Genomic DNA, 17569 nt, shown 5'->3' with positions numbered 1-17569 from the left:
GTCTTCGGTCGCGCCGCTTGATCTCGCTGCCAGCGTATTCGTGTGCATGCCGCACGCGGTCGCGTGCTATGTATTGCCGTACATGAGTCGTCCAGAGCAGGCAGACAGCCATTTCAGAAGATAGCTAGCAGAGAAAACAAGTGTATACGAGCAGAGCAGGCGTCAAGACCCAGGACGAGATAGTGGTAGCAGAGAAGAGAGGCGAAGGCGAAGGCACAGCTCGCTAAGTAGGATAAGCGCCCGCGTCTTATGGTCCGGGCTCCGAGGTGGTTTGCTGCTCGTCTTGTGTCGATACTCTCTCCGTGTACTGTAACACGAGAGATTCAGATATCTTGCTACCTGTTATTCGTACTGTGCCTGCCCTCTGAAAGTCTCACTTCCCAGAGCCTCCTGCCCCTCCTGACCCCGGATACAATGCGGACGACTCCTCAATTTTCTACAGACCAACCTCACGGCCCCCTCGCAAGGCGTACAATGCAGGGAACGCGTCCTAGTGTTCTATACCCTCTATAAGGTGTACTAAGGCAAATGATCGATCTGGAGGATCTCTTCTCCGGCAAACACACCGCCTGCACCGCTGCCACGTCTCCACGTTAAACCGCGCTCTTGTTTTGCGCTTCTGCACCGCACACCTCACGTCCCGCTGTCCTCAAGCCTATCCTGCCACCACCGCCCCCGCCTCCGCTCAAGTTCGCCGTCCGGAGCCTGCGACATGAGCGGTCGTTCCACACGGAAGGTGCGTTAGTTTCGAGGCTCCCATGCACCTCAGTGTTCTGACTGAATGTCCTCTCCAGCGGCGGACTCCTCAGTGCTCTACCGGATACTGCGTCTAACACGTATCTCTGGTTAGGCCCTCGTCCACTCTAAGCGTCGTTTCCGAGCCGGAGCGGAGGTATATAAACGAAGGCATTCCACTACTTTGTTTCTTTGGCTCTCGAGTGCGCTCCTCCCTCGGACTCGGACTGCTGCTGCTTCCCCACCTAGCACCGTACTTGCTGTTCACTCCGCAAGCACCGCACGCACGCACGCAACAACTCGTACCATAATGAGCGCAAACGATCTCAAGAAGGTCTCCTCGCGGGCCTCTTCTCTCGGCGTCAAGGGCTCCGTGAAGGAAGTCGACGCGTCCTCGACCATGGGCACAGGCGCGGCGGGCGAGGCCGAGGCGCAGAAAGACAGCCAGCTGCACCAGTTCGCGCACGAGAAGTCGCTCGTGCTCAAGTTCGACGTCCGGATCCTGCCCATCCTCGCGCTCATGTACCTGGCGAACGCGCTCGACAAGGGCAACATCGGGAACGCGAAGACGAACGGGATGGATGTCGACCTGCACTTCAAGGATGGGCAGTACAACACTATCCTCTCTATCTTCTTTGTCCCGTACGTCGTGTTCGCCGCCCCGATCGCGTTCGTGGGCAAGAAGTTTGGGCCCGCGCGCGTGCTCCCGATCTTGATGTTCATCTTTGGGAGCATGACCCTCCTGAGCTCGGCGGTGAAGAACTTTGGCGGGATGATGGCGACCAGATGGATCTTGGGTAGGTGCTGGTTTGCGTCCTGCGCGGTGGGCGGTTGCTGATGGCATGTGTCCCCGAGTATAGGAATGGCGGAGTCTGGATTCTTCCCGCTGGTCATTTACTACCTGACGACGTTCTACCGGAGAGGCGAACTTGCACGCCGTCTCGCGATCTTCTATGCTGCTTCGAACATCGCAAATGCGTTCTCTGGTCTTCTTGCTTTTGGCGTCTTCCGTGAGTGCCTGCCTACTTCTGACTTGGACGGCTATGTGAATGCAGTGAATAGACATCAAGGACTCGAAAATCCCGTCTTGGAAATACCTGTTCATGATTGAGGGAGGCGCTACTGTGATCTGTATGTCCGCTATTTCGCTGTTGCCATGAGACTCGAGGTACTGACAGCTTGACAGTCTCCGTCTTCGCGTTCTTCTACCTGCCCAAGTCCGCGTCCGAGGCCTGGTTCCTGAACGAAGAGGAGCGCGAGATCGCCTTCCAGCGCATCCAAGAGGACTCGTCCTCGATCGTCAACGAGCCGTTCGTGCTCAAGGACGCGCTCAAGGTCTTCCTCATGCCCGCCGCGTACGTGTGGCTCGGGATCGAGATCTGCCTCGGGGTGCCCATCCAGTCCGTCGCGCTCTTCATGCCGCAGATCATCGCGCGGCTCGGGTACGACACGATCAAGACGAACCTGTACACGGTCGCGCCGAACTGCGTCGGGGCCGTGTTCCTGCTCATCCTCGCGTTCTCGTCCGACTACGCGAAGCTGCGGTTCCCGTTCATCGCGCTCGGCTTCCTGCTCACGTTCATCGGGTTCATCATCTACGCGACGATCGACGTCGAGCGGGAGCTGCACGTCGCGTACTTTGCGTGCTTCATGATGACCTGGGGCACCTCCGCCCCGTCTGTGCTCCTCAGCACGTGGTACAACAACAACATCGCGCACGAGGGTCGTCGTATTGCCCTCACGTCGCTGGGGGTGCCCCTCGCGAACGTCATGGGCCTCGTGTCGTCGAACATCTTCCGCAGCCAGGACGCCCCGAGGTACATCCCTGCGCTGATCACGACGGCGGCGTTTGGCGCGGTGGGCGCGACGCTCACGCTGCTGCTCGGCGCGTTTATGATCTTTGACAATATGAGGCGCGATGCGAAGGAGGGCGTCGTGCGCAAGGCGCGCGAGGTGAGCACGGAGAAGCTGCGTCAGGGCCCGAAGAGCCCCGAGTTCCGGTGGTTCTTGTAGCCCACCGTGCTGTCCTGTCTCTGTCCGCCTCTTCGTCCGACTCCGTCACCTGTGTTCCTTCTTGGATGCTCGGAGCCTTTGTAATGTGCATATTATTCAAGTATAACTCTAAGATCTCATGTAACTCAACTGTACGTACTCGCTCTGGACGTCAATGCCAGGATTATGGGACCCTTTTTCGTGCTTCGTGCGGAGATGGACACCGTGGTGGATTCCCCAAGCCACCCGGGCTCACACGGGATGATAGTGCGCCTGCAGCTGACTGGTACAAGCCATGCAAGAGAGCTTGTGCTCTCCGGGGATGGTCTCCGCTGGGCATTAGTACGTATTGTGCGTGGCACGCGCTCCTACTGCGCCCTCGGCCCTGACAGTTGTCCAACGAAGATTGTATTGTGCTGCTCTCCTTCGCCGTTTTCCGGAGCGTCGCGAGATGCTTCCGTGAGACGATGCCGTTCCTCCCACCTGGTCAGCTAGCCTCACCTGTAACGTTACACTAATGTCTGAGTTGTCTCTCCTGTCTCCGATGTTACGCAGTACTACTACACCCCTCTCGGGCCTCGGATTCAGCTGCGACGCCAACTCAATACTCGTACATGCTCGCGGTGACGCACCGCGTGTGTGGCGATTTACGGGTTGCGGCCCAAGCCTGACAAAAAGAGACTGTCAATGGTGGGGTCGAAGAACAGCGGACAATGCATACCTTTCTGATTTGCATTTTGTTGGATGCGCTCCCTTGCAAGCATCCTTGAGTGCCTGAAGAACGATCATGTAAACCTGTTCTGATGGGATGCATGAGTCAGAGAGCGTAGAGTACATGTTATTCGGCCCAAGATAAAGCTTGACTTAGCCTCGGGGAAGCTGGCAATGGAGTTCTCGGGGTCGCGCTCAAGCACGCAACCAAGATACAAGTTTCTAATGCGTCGAGCTTTGCCTTGCTGGCATCGGGTTTGTTCTGAACTGTTCGTGTACCTGGCAGCTGAGCTAATAAGTCAAGACAGCACGTACCAGTCACAACATCATGGTTGTAATCGCGTAATCTTCAGAAGGCGCACGGTCCCGGAGGAAGATGGATGTCCACATTCGGGAACGGGGATATTGGGACCAGCGGGATTGGCGGGGTATGGCGGTGTTGAAGAAGAAACCTGCCAAGGCGCTAGGTCTGGACATGCTTGCTCCGTCGACGTCGCAGTCAATTGCATTCCGACTCGAGCACCGAAACCTCCGCATTGCGTCAGTTTGATCGTGATCGGGGACAAATTCCCAGCGCTATGCAACGCGGGGATGCCGGGAGTGAGAGTCGGCGACAGGGAAAGAGAGACGAGGATTCGGAGGATGAAAAAACGGGGGAGACTTGAGGCAGATGGCGGTAACGTAGCAGGACACAGGCGCATCGCGCTAGATGTATATACACAGAAATAAAATAATACTAGCAAGAGTGTCAGGAGAAAGGATAGGAGGGAAGGTCGGTAGACGATAAACAGCAGTTAGCGAGTCGCAGCCTGGAAACAAGCATGAGAGGAGACAAAAGCGCAGGACTCGAAGACAATGCGTGCCTGGCGAGTCGCAGCACGGAAACAAGATGAAAGGGAGACTCCTTTCCTCTCGTTCTGTCAGGACTGGCCGCACCAGGAGAGAAGGAGTCCTGCGCTTGAAAATTGGCTCGGCATGAGCGGCATGCGACTCGCTGGATATTCGACTTACAATATGTAAAGCATTTTAAACCCGAGAAGAGAGGGAACGAAGCGCCTTGCCGAGCCACAGTTCGGCCAGAAGAGAAGCGTCGGGAATTTCCTTATGTGGGAATTCAGCGCTTCTGTGGGGAAGTTAGTGCACACCGGGTGAAGTTCTAGCGTTCGAATTGGGTGCACGTATGAGAGACGAGAGGGGATTTCGTAGTACTCATTGCCTGGAATATGGTCGGGAACGGGAGAGGTACCTCTCGCTGTGTTGGATGGCAAATTCTGTCGGGATTCGGCACGCAAGTCCGTAGCCTAAGTGGCAGTATGTAGTAAGTTGTCCTACAGAAGACGTAGCTCTCCGGAACCAAGCCTGGCGACGCAGACGGGCTGCGGACGTAACACAGGCAAGACTGACATGTGGGTCGACCCGCAAGGCGGAAAGTTCAGGAGCATGAGCCTCGAAATGCAGGCGCGGAAAAAAGGACAGGGACATCTTACAGACAGCGACGTATGTAACGCGAGCTTCGGCGTTCCGCATCCATCGATGGAGGTTCTTCGCGTTCTCGTGCTAGTAGAGGGGGAAGCGTGCAAGTTCCCGCCCTCGAATGGTCTCCCACGTTGTCGTCATTTGTGCGCCGACTGGAGAAAGTGCGATGGAAGGGCGAAGGCGGCCCTGGGCATTGTCGTGCGCGTATGCCAGGTTGTGCCGAAGGAGGGCCGGGACGTTCGGTTGCCTGATTGCCTGGCAATGATCATATATGCAAGCTGAGCACGTCGTCATACGCCTGCGCCCCTGCCCCCGCACCTCGCGCCCTCGCGGTTCCCGACGCATTCGCTGGTGCAGAAGTCGGACATGCTTGTGGGCATACTGTGGTCGTCGGAGACACGGCAGGAGGAGGTAGATCGGAAAGGACCATGGAGGACACCGGGGAGAGGGCTGGAGGAAGATCTACGATCTAGATCTGGGCGAGCGGGGGGGATGAGACGAGACAAGCGGCGTGGTATCCTCTTCCAACGCCTGCGTATAAATACAGCCCCTTCCCGTCCCCCGTCCGCCCCGTCCGCGCGTCGACGATGTGCAGAACGAGCGAGACGGCGAGCAAGAGCCCAGCGGCCACGGCGGGCGCTGCCGCCAGCAAGGGGCGTGACTGTGTGACTTTTTTGGCCCTTGACCCAGGTGGGCATGCTCTGCTGCCTGTGCATCGAGTCGCCACCCACCGCGCGATAACCCGGGGCTGCTCAGCGGACTGCTCGGACTCGGACCCCTGCACTCGACTCAGACTCGTATTCCCCGCGTATTTCCCTCTCCTTTTCCACCCTTTGCTGCGCCTCCTGTTCTCGCCGGCAACTGCCCGCAGCGAGGCATCTGAATCCGCCAGCGCGACGTACGCTCGCTCTTTGTTCGACCGAGCCAGACGCAGCGGCAGGCCCATCGCCCTCCCATCCGCGAGCAGGTGCGTGTCCCATTCCCCTTCCCGTCCCTCTCCCGACACGTGCTCCCCCGCCCCTGCCCCCGATGCCCCAGCCCCGCCCGCTTCCCGCCCCGTGTGCGACCCCTTGCTGACATGCCCCCGCTCCCCAGACGCTTCCGACGACCAACCCATTCCCCGATAACGTGACCTTTCCTCCCCCGACTCGTGAGTCCCGTCCCCGTCCCCTTCCCCGTCCTAGCTCTTCCTTCCTCGTCGTCCCCGCCTCCCGGCACCCCATACGTGTTGCTGACGCGGCCGAGGCGCGTGTCTTGGACATGTTCATGTTCGCGCATTCTTTCTTTCTCCGCTCTCAAAACGCGTCTCTCCGCTTGTTTCCCTCGCCGTGAACAACTTTCTTTCGGTTCCTGCGCATATGCACACCGTGCATGTCGTCATCCGCGGCGGAGACGCGTCTACTCCGCAGAGTTCGAGGTTCTGTCCTTTTCCTACTATTATCCTCGTCCCGCCTGCAGACGCGTCCGATTCTCTACTCTGCGCTCCTTCTGCATGCTGCAGACAGGATCATGCGATGGCGCGCGGCGGGCGCACCATACGCGTCCTCTACTGCCATGGGCTGTTCAATGAAGCCCATGTTCATGTTTTACTCCTCCCGTCTCGTCTTGTTGTCCTACGCATCTAGCTCTTCGGTCTCGGTCTCCTCTCGTCCATGGTGTCGTCGACTTGAGTGCAGCGGGATCCTACTTTGCAGAGCGGAAGTTTGTTGGGGCCTGCGAGTTGGGGTTACTGGCTGAGCCACGCAGCCTCCATGTGCATGGGCCAGCGTGAATACCGAGGGTGGTACTCTGCAAACCAGGCCCTCGGCCATCGTCCCCGGCGGGAGCGCGGCAGGCGCATACATCCACTCTTACACGCATATACCCTGCTGAACCGCACCGCTGACTTGTTCATGTCCTCCAGAGCGGGCGACTGTAACTCTACTACGCGCGACGCGCATATACTTTTTCTCCAACACGACTCTCGCGGCGACGACGACGACGCATTAAGAAGCAAGCGTGCACACATGAACACGCCGTCCCAGGCGGACATGTCGCAAGGCATCAACCCCGCCTTCCTCTCTGGGGGCTTCAACGGCGGCAACCCCGGCGTGAACGGCGCGCCGCAGGGCCTCACGCCCCAGCAAATTCAGCAGATGCAAGCCATGCGTAGTATGGGCGGCCAAGGCGGCGGCAGCAGCATGGGCATTAACCCCGCGATGTTCCAGCAAGGCGGAGGAGGCGGCGGCCAAGGTGGGATGGGCGGAGGCGGGATGGGCGGCGGCACGATGAACCCGGCCGCGTTGATGAACGGGATGGGTGGTGGAGGAGGCATGGGCGGGATGGGTGGGATGGGCGGCGGGATGAACGGACGCATGGCGCAGATTCAGCAGATGCAGATGCAAGCTCAAGCACAACGCGCGAACATGATGGGCGGCGGCGGGATGGGTGGTGCCGGAGGAATGGGTGGTGGGGGGATGGGCATGGGCGGAGGAATGGGCCTGAACCCCGCGCAGCTCCTCCAGCAACAGCAGCAGCAGCAGATGAACATGGGCGGCATGGGCGGAGGCATGAACGGGATGGGGGGCATCAACCCCGCCGCGCTCAGCGGGGGCATGGGTGGCGGGAGCATGAACGGGATGGGCATGGGCGGGATGGGCGGCAACATGGGTGGGATGGGCAACATGGGCATGGGCGCGATGGGCGGAATGAACATGGGAGGTATGGGTGGCATGAACATGGCCGGCATGGGCTTGGGCATGGGTGCGTCTCTCACACGACTTCATGCTTTGCTAACTACCTACCACTTCTCGTCCTCCACCCAGGCGGCTCGTCGATCACCTCCCCGACAAGCGGCTCGGCCTCGCTCCCGAACGTCTCGGGCCATGGCATGTCGCAGCAGTCGCCGTCGTCTGCGGGCCCGCCCCAGACATCGAGCATGTCGAGCGGCGGCCTCCCGCCCGGTTTCCCGAACCTCACCCCACAGCAGATGCAGCAGCTTGCACAGATGAACCCGCAGATGAAGGCGATGCAGATCCAGCGCATCATGCAGGCGCAACAGCAGATGGCGAACAGCAACATGCAAGGGATGGGAGGCGGCATGAGCGGCGGGATGCAAGGAATGGGCATGGGCGGGATGAGCGGGATGAGCCCCGCACAGCTGCAGCAGATGCAGATGCTCCAGCAGCAACAACAGAACCAGGGCCACATGCAGCGTCCGCCGTCCTCCGCGTCGTTTGGCGGCGGCGGCCCACACGGCCCCCGCCTGTCGCAAGGCCAGATCCAAACACCGTCGACTCCGGGGCCTGGCAGCCAGGGCGGGCCTCACAGCGGGGGCATGTCGCAGGGCTCCCAGCAGGCAGGCGTTATGGGCCCGCCGTCGTCTATCCCGCCGCGTCCACCGACGTCCTCGTCTCATCACGGGCACGGTGGGATGCACCCGCATATGCAGCAACAACAGCAGCAGCAGGGCTTCCCGCACGGCGCGCCCTATCCTAGCCCGAGTCCACGCCCCGGTACCGCCGCGGGCTCGCGCCCGGGCACTGCGCAAAGCCAGCCTCAACATCAAAGCCAGTCAGCGTCCGGCCCCGATGGGCCTGCCGCCCCGATGCCCGTCCACCACCACTCGCTCCCACAGAACGCAGGAGGGACGCCTCAGCGCCCGGGGACAGGCCAGTCGATGGGTGTCCCAAGCCGGCCGTCCACCGCGAGCGGACACGCCCCGCCGCATACCCCGCGCCAGCACGCCCAGCAGCTCTCGCAACAACAACAGCAGCAGCAGCAGCAACAACAACAACCGAAGATGTCGCCGACTCAGCAGGCCGGGTCGGGCTACGCTCCTATCGCCCCAGCTCCTGTCCCCGCGGGCGCACAGGCTCCTGGAGCCCGCAGGTCGTCCGAAACGCCTGCTCCCGCGTCTGCGTCGACGCCCGCGCCGCAGATGACGCGCTCGCAGAGCCAGACCGGGATCGCAGGGATGGGCATCACGGGCAACATCGGCCCCGCCCCGGGCGCGATGCAGGCGCAGCCGCCGTCGATGGCAATCCCGATGGCGAGCTCGAGCTCGCTGATGGGCGGCGCAGGAGGAGGGATGATGCCCCCGCCGGTCATCCCGCGCTCGGCGCATGCGCAGGGCCACGCCGCTGGAGGGGACGCCGCCATCATGAACGTGAACGTGGGCAGTGGCGTCCCGGGAATGATGGGGATGGGCCGCCCTTCGTCGGGAGCTCAAGGAGGACAAGGACAGGCGGGCGTGCAGAACCAGAACATGAACATGAACCAGAACCCGTCGCTGAACGTGAACACGAGCACGAGCCTCATGAACATGGCCCACGGCGGAGCTGGCGCGATGGCGTCGCCCGCGAACGCGAACAGCGCGGGCGCGGCGGGCATGGCGGGCGCGGGGCTGGTGCTGGATGCGGGCTCGTCTGCGTCCCCGGCTCGTGGCTCCTCGTTGCCCCCTGCAGCTGCAGCAGCGGCGGGATCTCCGAGCGTCCACGGGCCCGTCCCAGGCATGCTCGGGGGCGTCCCAGCCAAGACACCCGCTGCTGCCGCCACTGCCGCCACCGCGAAGCCCGCTGCGTCGTCCCCAGCCCCCGCCCCGACCCCGGTGACGGTGACGAAGATCGTGCCTTCGCTGCCGTCGCTGCCCAAGGACGTGCAGATGGACCCGAAGGTGACGCGGGTGTCGGTCGTGCCGCTGGTGGAGTCGGAGAAGGCGATCCCGCCGCTGGGCGCGGACGAGATCCGGGCGGTGCAGGGGTGGATGCAGGCGGACAAGGAGTACGAGGGCCGGTACCGGAAGATGCGCGAGCGCGTGGGCGAGGAGATGAAGAAGACGGTGAGCGCGCCGAGGGCGTGGTGGGAGAAGGACTTTACGCTCGCGGGCGCGGAGGAGACGATGGCGCGGAAGAGGAGGGGCGAGAAGTGGATGCTGACGGGCTTGAAGAGCCATAAGGAGCGCGAGATGAAGGATAGGAAGAGGGCGGGGAAGAGGGAGGGGTTGAGGCTGTGAGTGTTTTTCTTGATTCTTTGAGTGCGGTTTTTGGTTTCAGTGCGTTGATACTGACGTCGACTTGCAGGCCTAGGAGGTTGTCAGACGAGGACGCGCAGAGGCCTGAACAACTTGTGCCGATCCGGTTGGAGTTTGACGTCGAGCACCACAAGATGCGCGATACCTTTGTCTGGAACTTGAACGGTGAGCACACCCCGCCCGCATACATATGCTTTCCTCGCTGACGTCGTCAAGATCCCATCATCACACCCGAGATATTCGCGCAGTCTGTCGTGGACGACTACGGGCTCGCGTCCAGCTACCACGCCATTATCACCAAGTCCATCCAGGAGCAGCTCAGCGACTACAAGGCGCACTCCGCGACGTTCGGCGAGGACGGCATCATGATCGACGAGACTGAAGATATCTTGTCCGGCAAGTTCACCGAGGAAGAGACCGCGTGGTGGGAGGCCTGGCGGAAGCGCGTCCGGTCAAAGGCCCTGTACAAGCTGCCCAACCCGCCCGAGCCACGCGTGCGCAAGCGCAGGAAGGTCGTTAAGGAGGAGCCACCGCGGCCCGTTGCGCCTGGTGGCGAGGTGGCGATGGCGGTCGACGACTTTGAGGAGGATGAGAACTTGATGCACGAAGAGATGCGGATCTTGGTCAAGGTACGTGTTTGGATCCGTGTTACATATTCATTTGGCCGGAGCATTGTCGGTTGACCGTGGTTGTGTGCACAGGTGGACATCATTGTCGGCTCGGTTAAGCTTGAAGATCAGTTCGAGTGGGACCTCGAGAACGTCGATCCTACCCCGGAGCAGTTCGCGGAGATCTATTGTCAGGATCTCGGACTTGGCGGAGAGTTCAAGTAAGTGACGATTCTGTTCGCTCTCGTTCGCTCCGCGCTGATGGCTGTCTGTCTATCTACAAGGACTGCAATCGCGCATGCCATCCGCGAGCAGGTGCAGATCTACCAGAAGTCGCTCTTCTTGGTCGGGCACCCGTCGGACGGCTCGGCCGTACAGGACGACGATCTGCGCATGTCTCTCCTCCCGTCGCTTACGTCGGGTGCACGGTCGATGGAGCAAGTCAGCGCGTTCACCCCACAGCTCAACTACCTCAGCGAGAGCGAGCTCGAGAAGAACGAGAAGGACCGCGAGAAGGAGCTCGCTCGCCGCAAGAGGAAGACGACCCGCGGAAGACGCGGCGTCGCGCTTCCGGACCGTGAGCCCCCGAAGACGTTCCGTACGCCGGCCATCGGCTTCCCAGAGATCTCTCCCGCCGCGCTCGCGCTCGCGGCGGCCGCTGCGGCGCCGACGTCGAGGCGTGCGGCTGCTGCCGCTGCATCGCTCACGATCGCGAACATGGTCGCGTCCGAGAACGGGACGGTTCTCATGCCTCAGACGCCTTCCGTGCCGATCACGCCCGTTGCGCCGACGCCGTCGACGAAGGAGAAGAAGCCGAAGGGCCTGTTCAAGCCGCCTCCGTACCCTTCGACTGTGCTGCGCCCGCGCGCGAACGTCAAGCCCCCTACGCCGTCTACCGCTGCGGACCTCGCGAATGTGCCACCGCCCATTGAGAACGACTTGCCGCTGCCGAGCAGCAGCGGTATCGACAGGCAGGGCTCGAAGGTCGTCTTGACTGCCAAGCGTGCGAAGGAGCTCGAGAGGGAGGCGAAGGAGAAGGAGTATGCCGACGGCCAGCACGCCAACTACATCGATGGGGTCTGGCACTGCTCGAACTGCGGTTGCCCCGAGAGCATCGCCATCGGTCGTCGCAAGGGTCCCCTCGGAGACAAGTCGCAGTGTGGTACATGTGGTGAGTGTAGTCCTTTCCCTCTCTGTGCGACGAACGGCCTCTGAATCGCGCTTGCCTGTCAGGGAAATACTGGCACAGGCATCGTCGGCCCCGACCGGTCACGTACAACTCGAGTCTCGAGTACCATCAAGGCCTCCAGAGGGCGGAGGAGATGCAGAAGTCAGCGGCAAAGAGGAAGCGGCCTCATTCGGCTGTCGTCGAGGTTAAGCCTCAGATACCGGATGATGACGACGACGTCGGGACCCCAGCTCCTTCGAAACCGAAATCCAAGGCAGGGTCGACGGTACCTGACGGCGCGTCGGGAGACGCGCCCGATCGTGCTGTATCTCCTGTCTCGACGGCGTCGAGTGCGTCGGAGTCACCTCTTGCCCATCGCGTGAAGATGAACGGCGCGCACTCCAAGTCAGCTCCCCCTGCCCATCCCGACCCCGAGGTGAAGCCGGAACCGAACCAGGCTCCTCCCCAGGCCTCCCCTTCACGAGCTGCACCCTCTGCACCACCGACTCAACATCCGCCGGTAGGTGTCGCCATATCGACCCCCGCTAGTTCTGTTGCTGACTCTCTGGATGCCTCAGTTGTCCGTGCCGCAGTGGATGACGGAGGCCATGCACGCTATGCACGCAAAGTACCCCGATGACATCTTCGAGGTCGTGACTCGCAGGAACAACAGTGGAGAGTACGACCTCCGGATCAAGTGCACGGACTGCCCTGGGAAGGTGTGTAGTTTAAGCATCGTCCTTGGCGAGCGTGAGCAGGTGTTGATGGTCCGTTGTGTGCAGCACTACACGCCTGGACCCGGAGAGTCTCTCACGAACTTTGAAGTTCATCTGAAAAACCGCCAGCACCGTGCGAAGGTGAATGCACGGCTGCATCCGCCTACAGACTCCTAGATATCGTTTCTCGACCTCTCTTGAATTGTGGCCCCTCCTGCTATCACTGGATCATGTTGTGCTTGTGACTCGCTATTTACGCGCCCCCCTTCTGTTTGTATTGTAATAAGTACCCGTGTCGAACGCACCAATGCTATCCTCCCTCTATCTTCAGCAAGGTGCAGCGCAGCCAGTGCTCGTCCTGGGCCCCTGCCCTGAGCCGGAATTCCACACAGCGTGTCAGCATCGCCACCCTGGAAACCGCACAAAAAGAAAGAAACGCTCTCCGAGTCTATCCTTCTATCCTTCATCTCGCGCTCCTGGTCTCCGCGGGTCGCATCAAGATGGGAAGAGGCCGCCGTGTGGGCCTCGGCCCCGCGGGCTGATTCGGAATTAAGTAACATACTGATTTTGAATTCGACCACGAGAAGAGGAAAGAGGGGGGCCATTTCATCATCATGCTTCCCGGTCAGTCTCCTGAATACGAGGACGCGGAAGGGCTTGTGAGTCGGGTGGATGCCGTCATTGTGGATCGAAGTGGCCCCCAGCTAGTGCCAGGTACTGCATATAAGCACCATCTCGACTATGCTTGGACCCTCATGAACAACGACAAGATGGCTCACCTTCACGTATCATTTCCTCTCGACCAGCTGCACAGCTCATCCGGCAAGCACTATGATCTCACTGGCACGCCAGAGTCTACGTGCCAGTGCCCTGGTCGCAAATTCGTCACGGAGCTCGAGGCGATAGAGCTCCTTCAAGTAGGGCACGGTGAAATAGCTCTCGGGGTCTATTTAACCGGCAAATTAACCATGGCCCCCCTCAAGGTCGAAATTCACGGGGGTAAAATACGGTAAATTAAGATGGGCGCTTACCGTCCAGAAAATACTGCCTCGCACCCATGAGAGACCTCTCTGAGGGTGAGGAACCTATCTGTTCTACCAAAAACGCTCGCTGCTGGAGCCGAAGCAAGTGAGAGGGAAATGAGCATGCGTTTGGGAGGCACAACAAACAGGCCGGGTGTCAGACGCTCCCACTCAGCCATCACTTAACCCGATTACAGACTCAAAGAGGGCTCTCTGACACTGCCGTCAGCTTCCGTAGCAGATTATTCTCTTGAAGGGCTTGGTTAACATTGTGATGGACTCGAAAGACCCTAGTATGAGCATACCTGGGCCGTGATCCTGGTGGTCTGTTAGACCCTAATTAACATGAGGTTTTCGGCCTACCCTATTTTACGCGTAATTTACGCCTAATTTACACCTGTTAATTAGCCCGTGCTAATCAGCGTAGCCTATTTCACCGTGCCCTACCTTCAAGAGGATCTAGTCAGGGATATGCAGTCCTTCTGTTCCATCATCACCACCCCGAACGACGCCTCCTTTCGCTTCCACGCTGTCTGCAAGGTGGCGCATGGCAAGCATGCCGCGTTACTGCAGCGCGAAGCCGGGTTCTACCTGAACCAATTGCGATACCTTCAGGGCGAGTGCATCCCACGTCTGTTCGGACTCTTCATAGGCGAGACCGGTCGTGGGACGACTGCCGTTCTGGTATTGAGCGATGAAAGCCACCGAACGACGAAAACTTACAGTGCGTCGGCTGCCCCCTCACCCTGCATCTCGATCGTGTTGCTCACCTGTTAATTACTGTAGGCCACGATTATATCGTGGACTTCGCCGTATTCATTAGGCAGGCGTGGCGCACCGCGACTTCTGCGAGGAGGATATCGTGGTCCCGAAACAGCAAGATGGCTCGTTCTGGCCCACAATCGTCAACTTTGAGTGAGCATGGAGCACGATTGCATCACCAAAGGAAAGATACAGATCTATGGTTACTTGCCTGAACCAGAGAAAGACATCTGCTTCGAATTGTACGAGCCTTGTCCGCCAGCTGGAATCGGACCCAACCTGGCACATCATGGTGTGCTGAAACCCATGCCAAAATATCGTATTTAGATCAACAATATCGTACACGACATAGTACATCCCTCATCTCACATGCCACTTCGCTCTGTACGATAGGTCAGCACCTTGGCATCAACCAAGTCTATGAATCGTGAACTCACCTGTCAACGTCCTTGCCGCCAGCCACTTCAGCGGCGAGTATGTCTTCCATGACGCTCGACCATCGCGCACAGGCATGATCCCTCTCCTCCGCGGTATAACTTTCATCTTCAGCGGCCGGAAGAACCACACGGAACCGTTCGAGGTTCGGAAAGGTGAACATGATGAATGCGCTGATCATGTTATGATCATCTCCGTCGCCCACCGGCGTAGCGAAGAGGTCGAGCACCCGCATGGTGTGGGAGGACAGCAGCGGCGACGGCTCCGCATTGGTATCGCCAGTCTCCGTCGGGAATGTAGTACGCACAGCAAGCTTGACCACGGACAAATGTGGACAATGCTCGACGAGTGCGAGGAGCCCTTGGAACGTAGGCAATTCAGTCTCCTCGGCGAGATCGAACGGATAGAGAATCCCCGGTACGAGGCTCAGGCACTGCAGGTGCGGCAGGCTGCTCGCCAGTTGTACCAGGAAATCGTCGCTGAGCTGGATGACGACATCAATCTCCAGTTCGATCCTCTGCAGCGATGTAAGGTCACAGAGCGAACGCAGATACGCTGCGCCCTGTGGGAGAGACCGCAAATACCGTTTTATTCCGCGGTCTTCAATCAGAAGATTCGTGAGGGACCGTTCGTCGCCACGGTAGGCGGCTCTAATGCTTTGGAGTTGAAGTGCTCGGATGGTGGATAGGATAGAGAGGAGGCGGCGTAGGTGCATCCCTCCTATATCCTCATCTGAGTATAGGTGGATCCACACGAACGTGAGGCTCTGTAGAGATGCCGGATTGATAAAGGACAAGAAGGTTCCATCATCAACCGAGCCTAGACCGGTCAAGTGCAGCTTGCGGAGGGAGGAGAATCGCTTCGTGATTTGCGGAACTCGAGTATCGGGGGCAGAGTAGTGGCTGTCCATGCACAGCTCCTCCAACGTCGACAGGGATGCGAGATGGGACATGATTGGGGGTTCGGAAAGGAGCTCGTCTTGCATCCACACCGTCCTAAGGGAATGCATGTTCGGGAAGGCATCTATGATGGACAGTTTGGTGACTTCGTCGGTCTCGAGGTCATCGAAACTCCCATTGTCCTGGATCTATCCGACCAGTGTTAGGTCGGGTCTCGCGTCGTGAACGGCATGTAAGTGGATCCTACGGACCTCATCTCCAAACACCTCCAAGGGGAATCGGACTGTCAGGAGTTGCCGAAGCAAGAGAAGACGCGCATATGCTGGATGCGACCAATGATACTGGAAGACGACATCCGTTAGATTTGGGAATGACCCCCCGTGTTTCCGGTGCAAGTAGCCCTCTAGTGGTTGTAGTACTGAGGGGCCATCAAGGTGACATCTCACAGCGGTGAGATAGGGCAATCGTCTCCCAATGGATCGTATGCGGGGGATGAACTTGTCTAAGCGGTCCCATACCGCGTCTGTCGTCGTGGAAGTCAAGTACTGAAACATGAGAGTGAGTTCCCAGCGGACGGTTGATAAGTAGCCTCCTCACCAATGTACGTTCAAATGCCCTGTACTTGCGTACTTTCCTTGGGAGGAGGTAGCGCACGAGGACGAAGATATCTGGAATCTCGCGCCATAACACATCTTGAGCAATGTCGCTGAACGTCCTGCAGGTGCATGCAAGCGCAGCCAGAGTCCGAAGAGCGCTCTGTTTCCGAAATTTGCACTGTGGGAGCCCGTCGGTGTAGTCGTGTCCATCTATGTACTCGAAGATGACCTCGAGAATCTCGACTATTGTCAAACATTGATACATCTGAGGCATCCGGTCAATATTACCGTCGAGGATGGTTGTAGTGCGATAATTCTTACGATGTGCGCGCGGGGGACGTGGTGGTCCATACGGAAGAGGGCTGCACGGGGGGTGCACTCAAGCGGTTACGGAAGCGGGAGCCTGAGAAATGGCATGATTGATCAAGATTCAATCATGACGCGCGAGAATGCGCAGCATCTTGCAAGATCAAGTTCACACTTCGACTCATGTCCTGTAGCACCTCTGCACACTTTCCGAGTTCCACATCAGCATCGTCAGCCAGCTTGGCCGCGGACGAGTCGAGGTTTGACTTCCGGTACTACCAAAGCTGCTCAGTCGGCTAGGGGGCAATGGTTGAGCTTCAAGCAATCACTGACAGAGCGCATGCAAACTTACTACTAGTAGCCTCTTCGAGTTGTCCTCTGATCTCATCCACCACCTCTCCCTCAGATAGTCGCGGTGATGCATCCATAAGCATGCGGAAGAGACGCGTCTCGTCCCAGAACGCTCTCAAGTACACCCCCACTCGATCGTCATCGCACCGCCTCGGTGGAAGCGTAGACGGCGTCCACGACTTCAGATGCTTGCCGACGAGGGAGCCAGCATCGATAGTCCACACCTCGTTGGACGACGGAAGAGGGGTAGCCTTCATCTCCATCTGGACCCGTACCGTTCCAGCCTCCACGGACTCCCTCTCCGGCTTGCGCGGAACGATGTGTACCACCAAGGTTCCAGCGTTCAGCGGACAGGGCGTGAACGCTCCCCTCACTCCAGTGTAGTCCGACTGCGGTCCTCTGAAGCGCGGGTCACTCGAGTCCTCGCCTGCGCCTTGCTGGAACACCCGCGTGCGCAGCGGCCGCGAGAACGTGTCCCAGCTGCTCTCCGAGTCGTCGTACGGGATGTCTGCCCAGCGCACTGGCGGCTTCCGGGAGTCTGACGGGTGATTGGCACATCGGCCAAGACGCAGTGTGAAGGAGTACACGCGCTGCATGGGCTGGTACCGGAAAAATCTGTGCCCGAGGATTGGCGGGATCTCGGTGTTTGGGTTTGGCGGCTTAGGGAAGGTCGGTACGGCGACAAGCCATTCCATAGTGATACAAGAACCTCGAGTAATCTAGCTTTTTGAAGCGAAATGGCGCGTTGAGGGCGACATTGATGAAGAACAGCGGGAAAGGC

The 17569-nt window shown here is 59.3% G+C and overlaps 6 protein-coding genes across 6 annotated transcripts; 3 read left to right on the top strand and 3 right to left on the bottom strand.

The window, feature by feature from the left end:
• Positions 1-1135: 1135 nt before the first annotated feature.
• Positions 1136-2748, top strand: L226DRAFT_461586 (MFS general substrate transporter; the record flags this gene model as incomplete). The annotated part of the gene is made up of 4 exons (XM_067675662.1): positions 1136-1532; positions 1596-1745; positions 1798-1866; positions 1922-2748. 4 exons carry the CDS (start codon positions 1136-1138, stop codon positions 2746-2748), a joined length of 1443 nt encoding a protein of 480 aa, XP_067536784.1.
• A 159-nt stretch (positions 2749-2907) lies between these two features.
• L226DRAFT_400541 (uncharacterized protein) lies at positions 2908-3662 on the bottom strand. The gene is made up of 2 exons (XM_067674563.1): positions 3449-3662; positions 2908-3394 (listed from the first exon to the last, which is right to left on the bottom strand). The coding sequence occupies exons 1-2, from the start codon at positions 3562-3564 to the stop codon at positions 3067-3069; spliced, it is 444 nt and encodes a 147-aa protein (XP_067536783.1). The 5' UTR covers positions 3565-3662; the 3' UTR covers positions 2908-3066.
• On the top strand, positions 3443-4407 carry L226DRAFT_400454 (uncharacterized protein). The gene has a single exon (XM_067674562.1). It carries the CDS (start codon positions 3613-3615, stop codon positions 4165-4167), a length of 555 nt encoding a protein of 184 aa, XP_067536782.1. The 5' UTR covers positions 3443-3612; the 3' UTR covers positions 4168-4407.
• Positions 4408-8695: 4288 nt separating this feature from the next.
• Positions 8696-12341, top strand: L226DRAFT_461362 (SNF5-domain-containing protein; the record flags this gene model as incomplete). Its single annotated transcript, XM_067675647.1, has 7 exons — positions 8696-9074; positions 9234-9903; positions 9975-10090; positions 10142-10554; positions 10627-10754; positions 10818-11704; positions 11767-12341. 7 exons carry the CDS (start codon positions 8696-8698, stop codon positions 12339-12341), a joined length of 3168 nt encoding a protein of 1055 aa, XP_067536781.1.
• Positions 12342-14483: 2142 nt separating this feature from the next.
• On the bottom strand, positions 14484-16396 carry L226DRAFT_534261 (uncharacterized protein; the record flags this gene model as incomplete). Its single annotated transcript, XM_067680628.1, has 4 exons — positions 14484-14583; positions 14639-15723; positions 15787-16080; positions 16133-16396. The coding sequence occupies 4 exons, from the start codon at positions 16394-16396 to the stop codon at positions 14562-14564; spliced, it is 1665 nt and encodes a 554-aa protein (XP_067536780.1). The 3' UTR covers positions 14484-14561.
• Positions 16397-16650: 254 nt separating this feature from the next.
• L226DRAFT_534258 (uncharacterized protein) lies at positions 16651-17505 on the bottom strand. Its single transcript, XM_067680627.1, has one exon. It carries the CDS (start codon positions 17481-17483, stop codon positions 16755-16757), a length of 729 nt encoding a protein of 242 aa, XP_067536779.1. The 5' UTR covers positions 17484-17505; the 3' UTR covers positions 16651-16754.
• Positions 17506-17569: the final 64 nt, after the last annotated feature.

Source organism: Lentinus tigrinus (assembly GCF_003813185.1).
Source record: "Lentinus tigrinus ALCF2SS1-7 unplaced genomic scaffold L226scaffold_9, whole genome shotgun sequence".
Lineage (NCBI taxonomy): Eukaryota > Fungi > Basidiomycota > Agaricomycetes > Polyporales > Polyporaceae > Lentinus > Lentinus tigrinus.
Note: the sequence above shows the minus strand (reverse complement) of the source record. Positions and strands in the feature narration are given on the sequence as shown.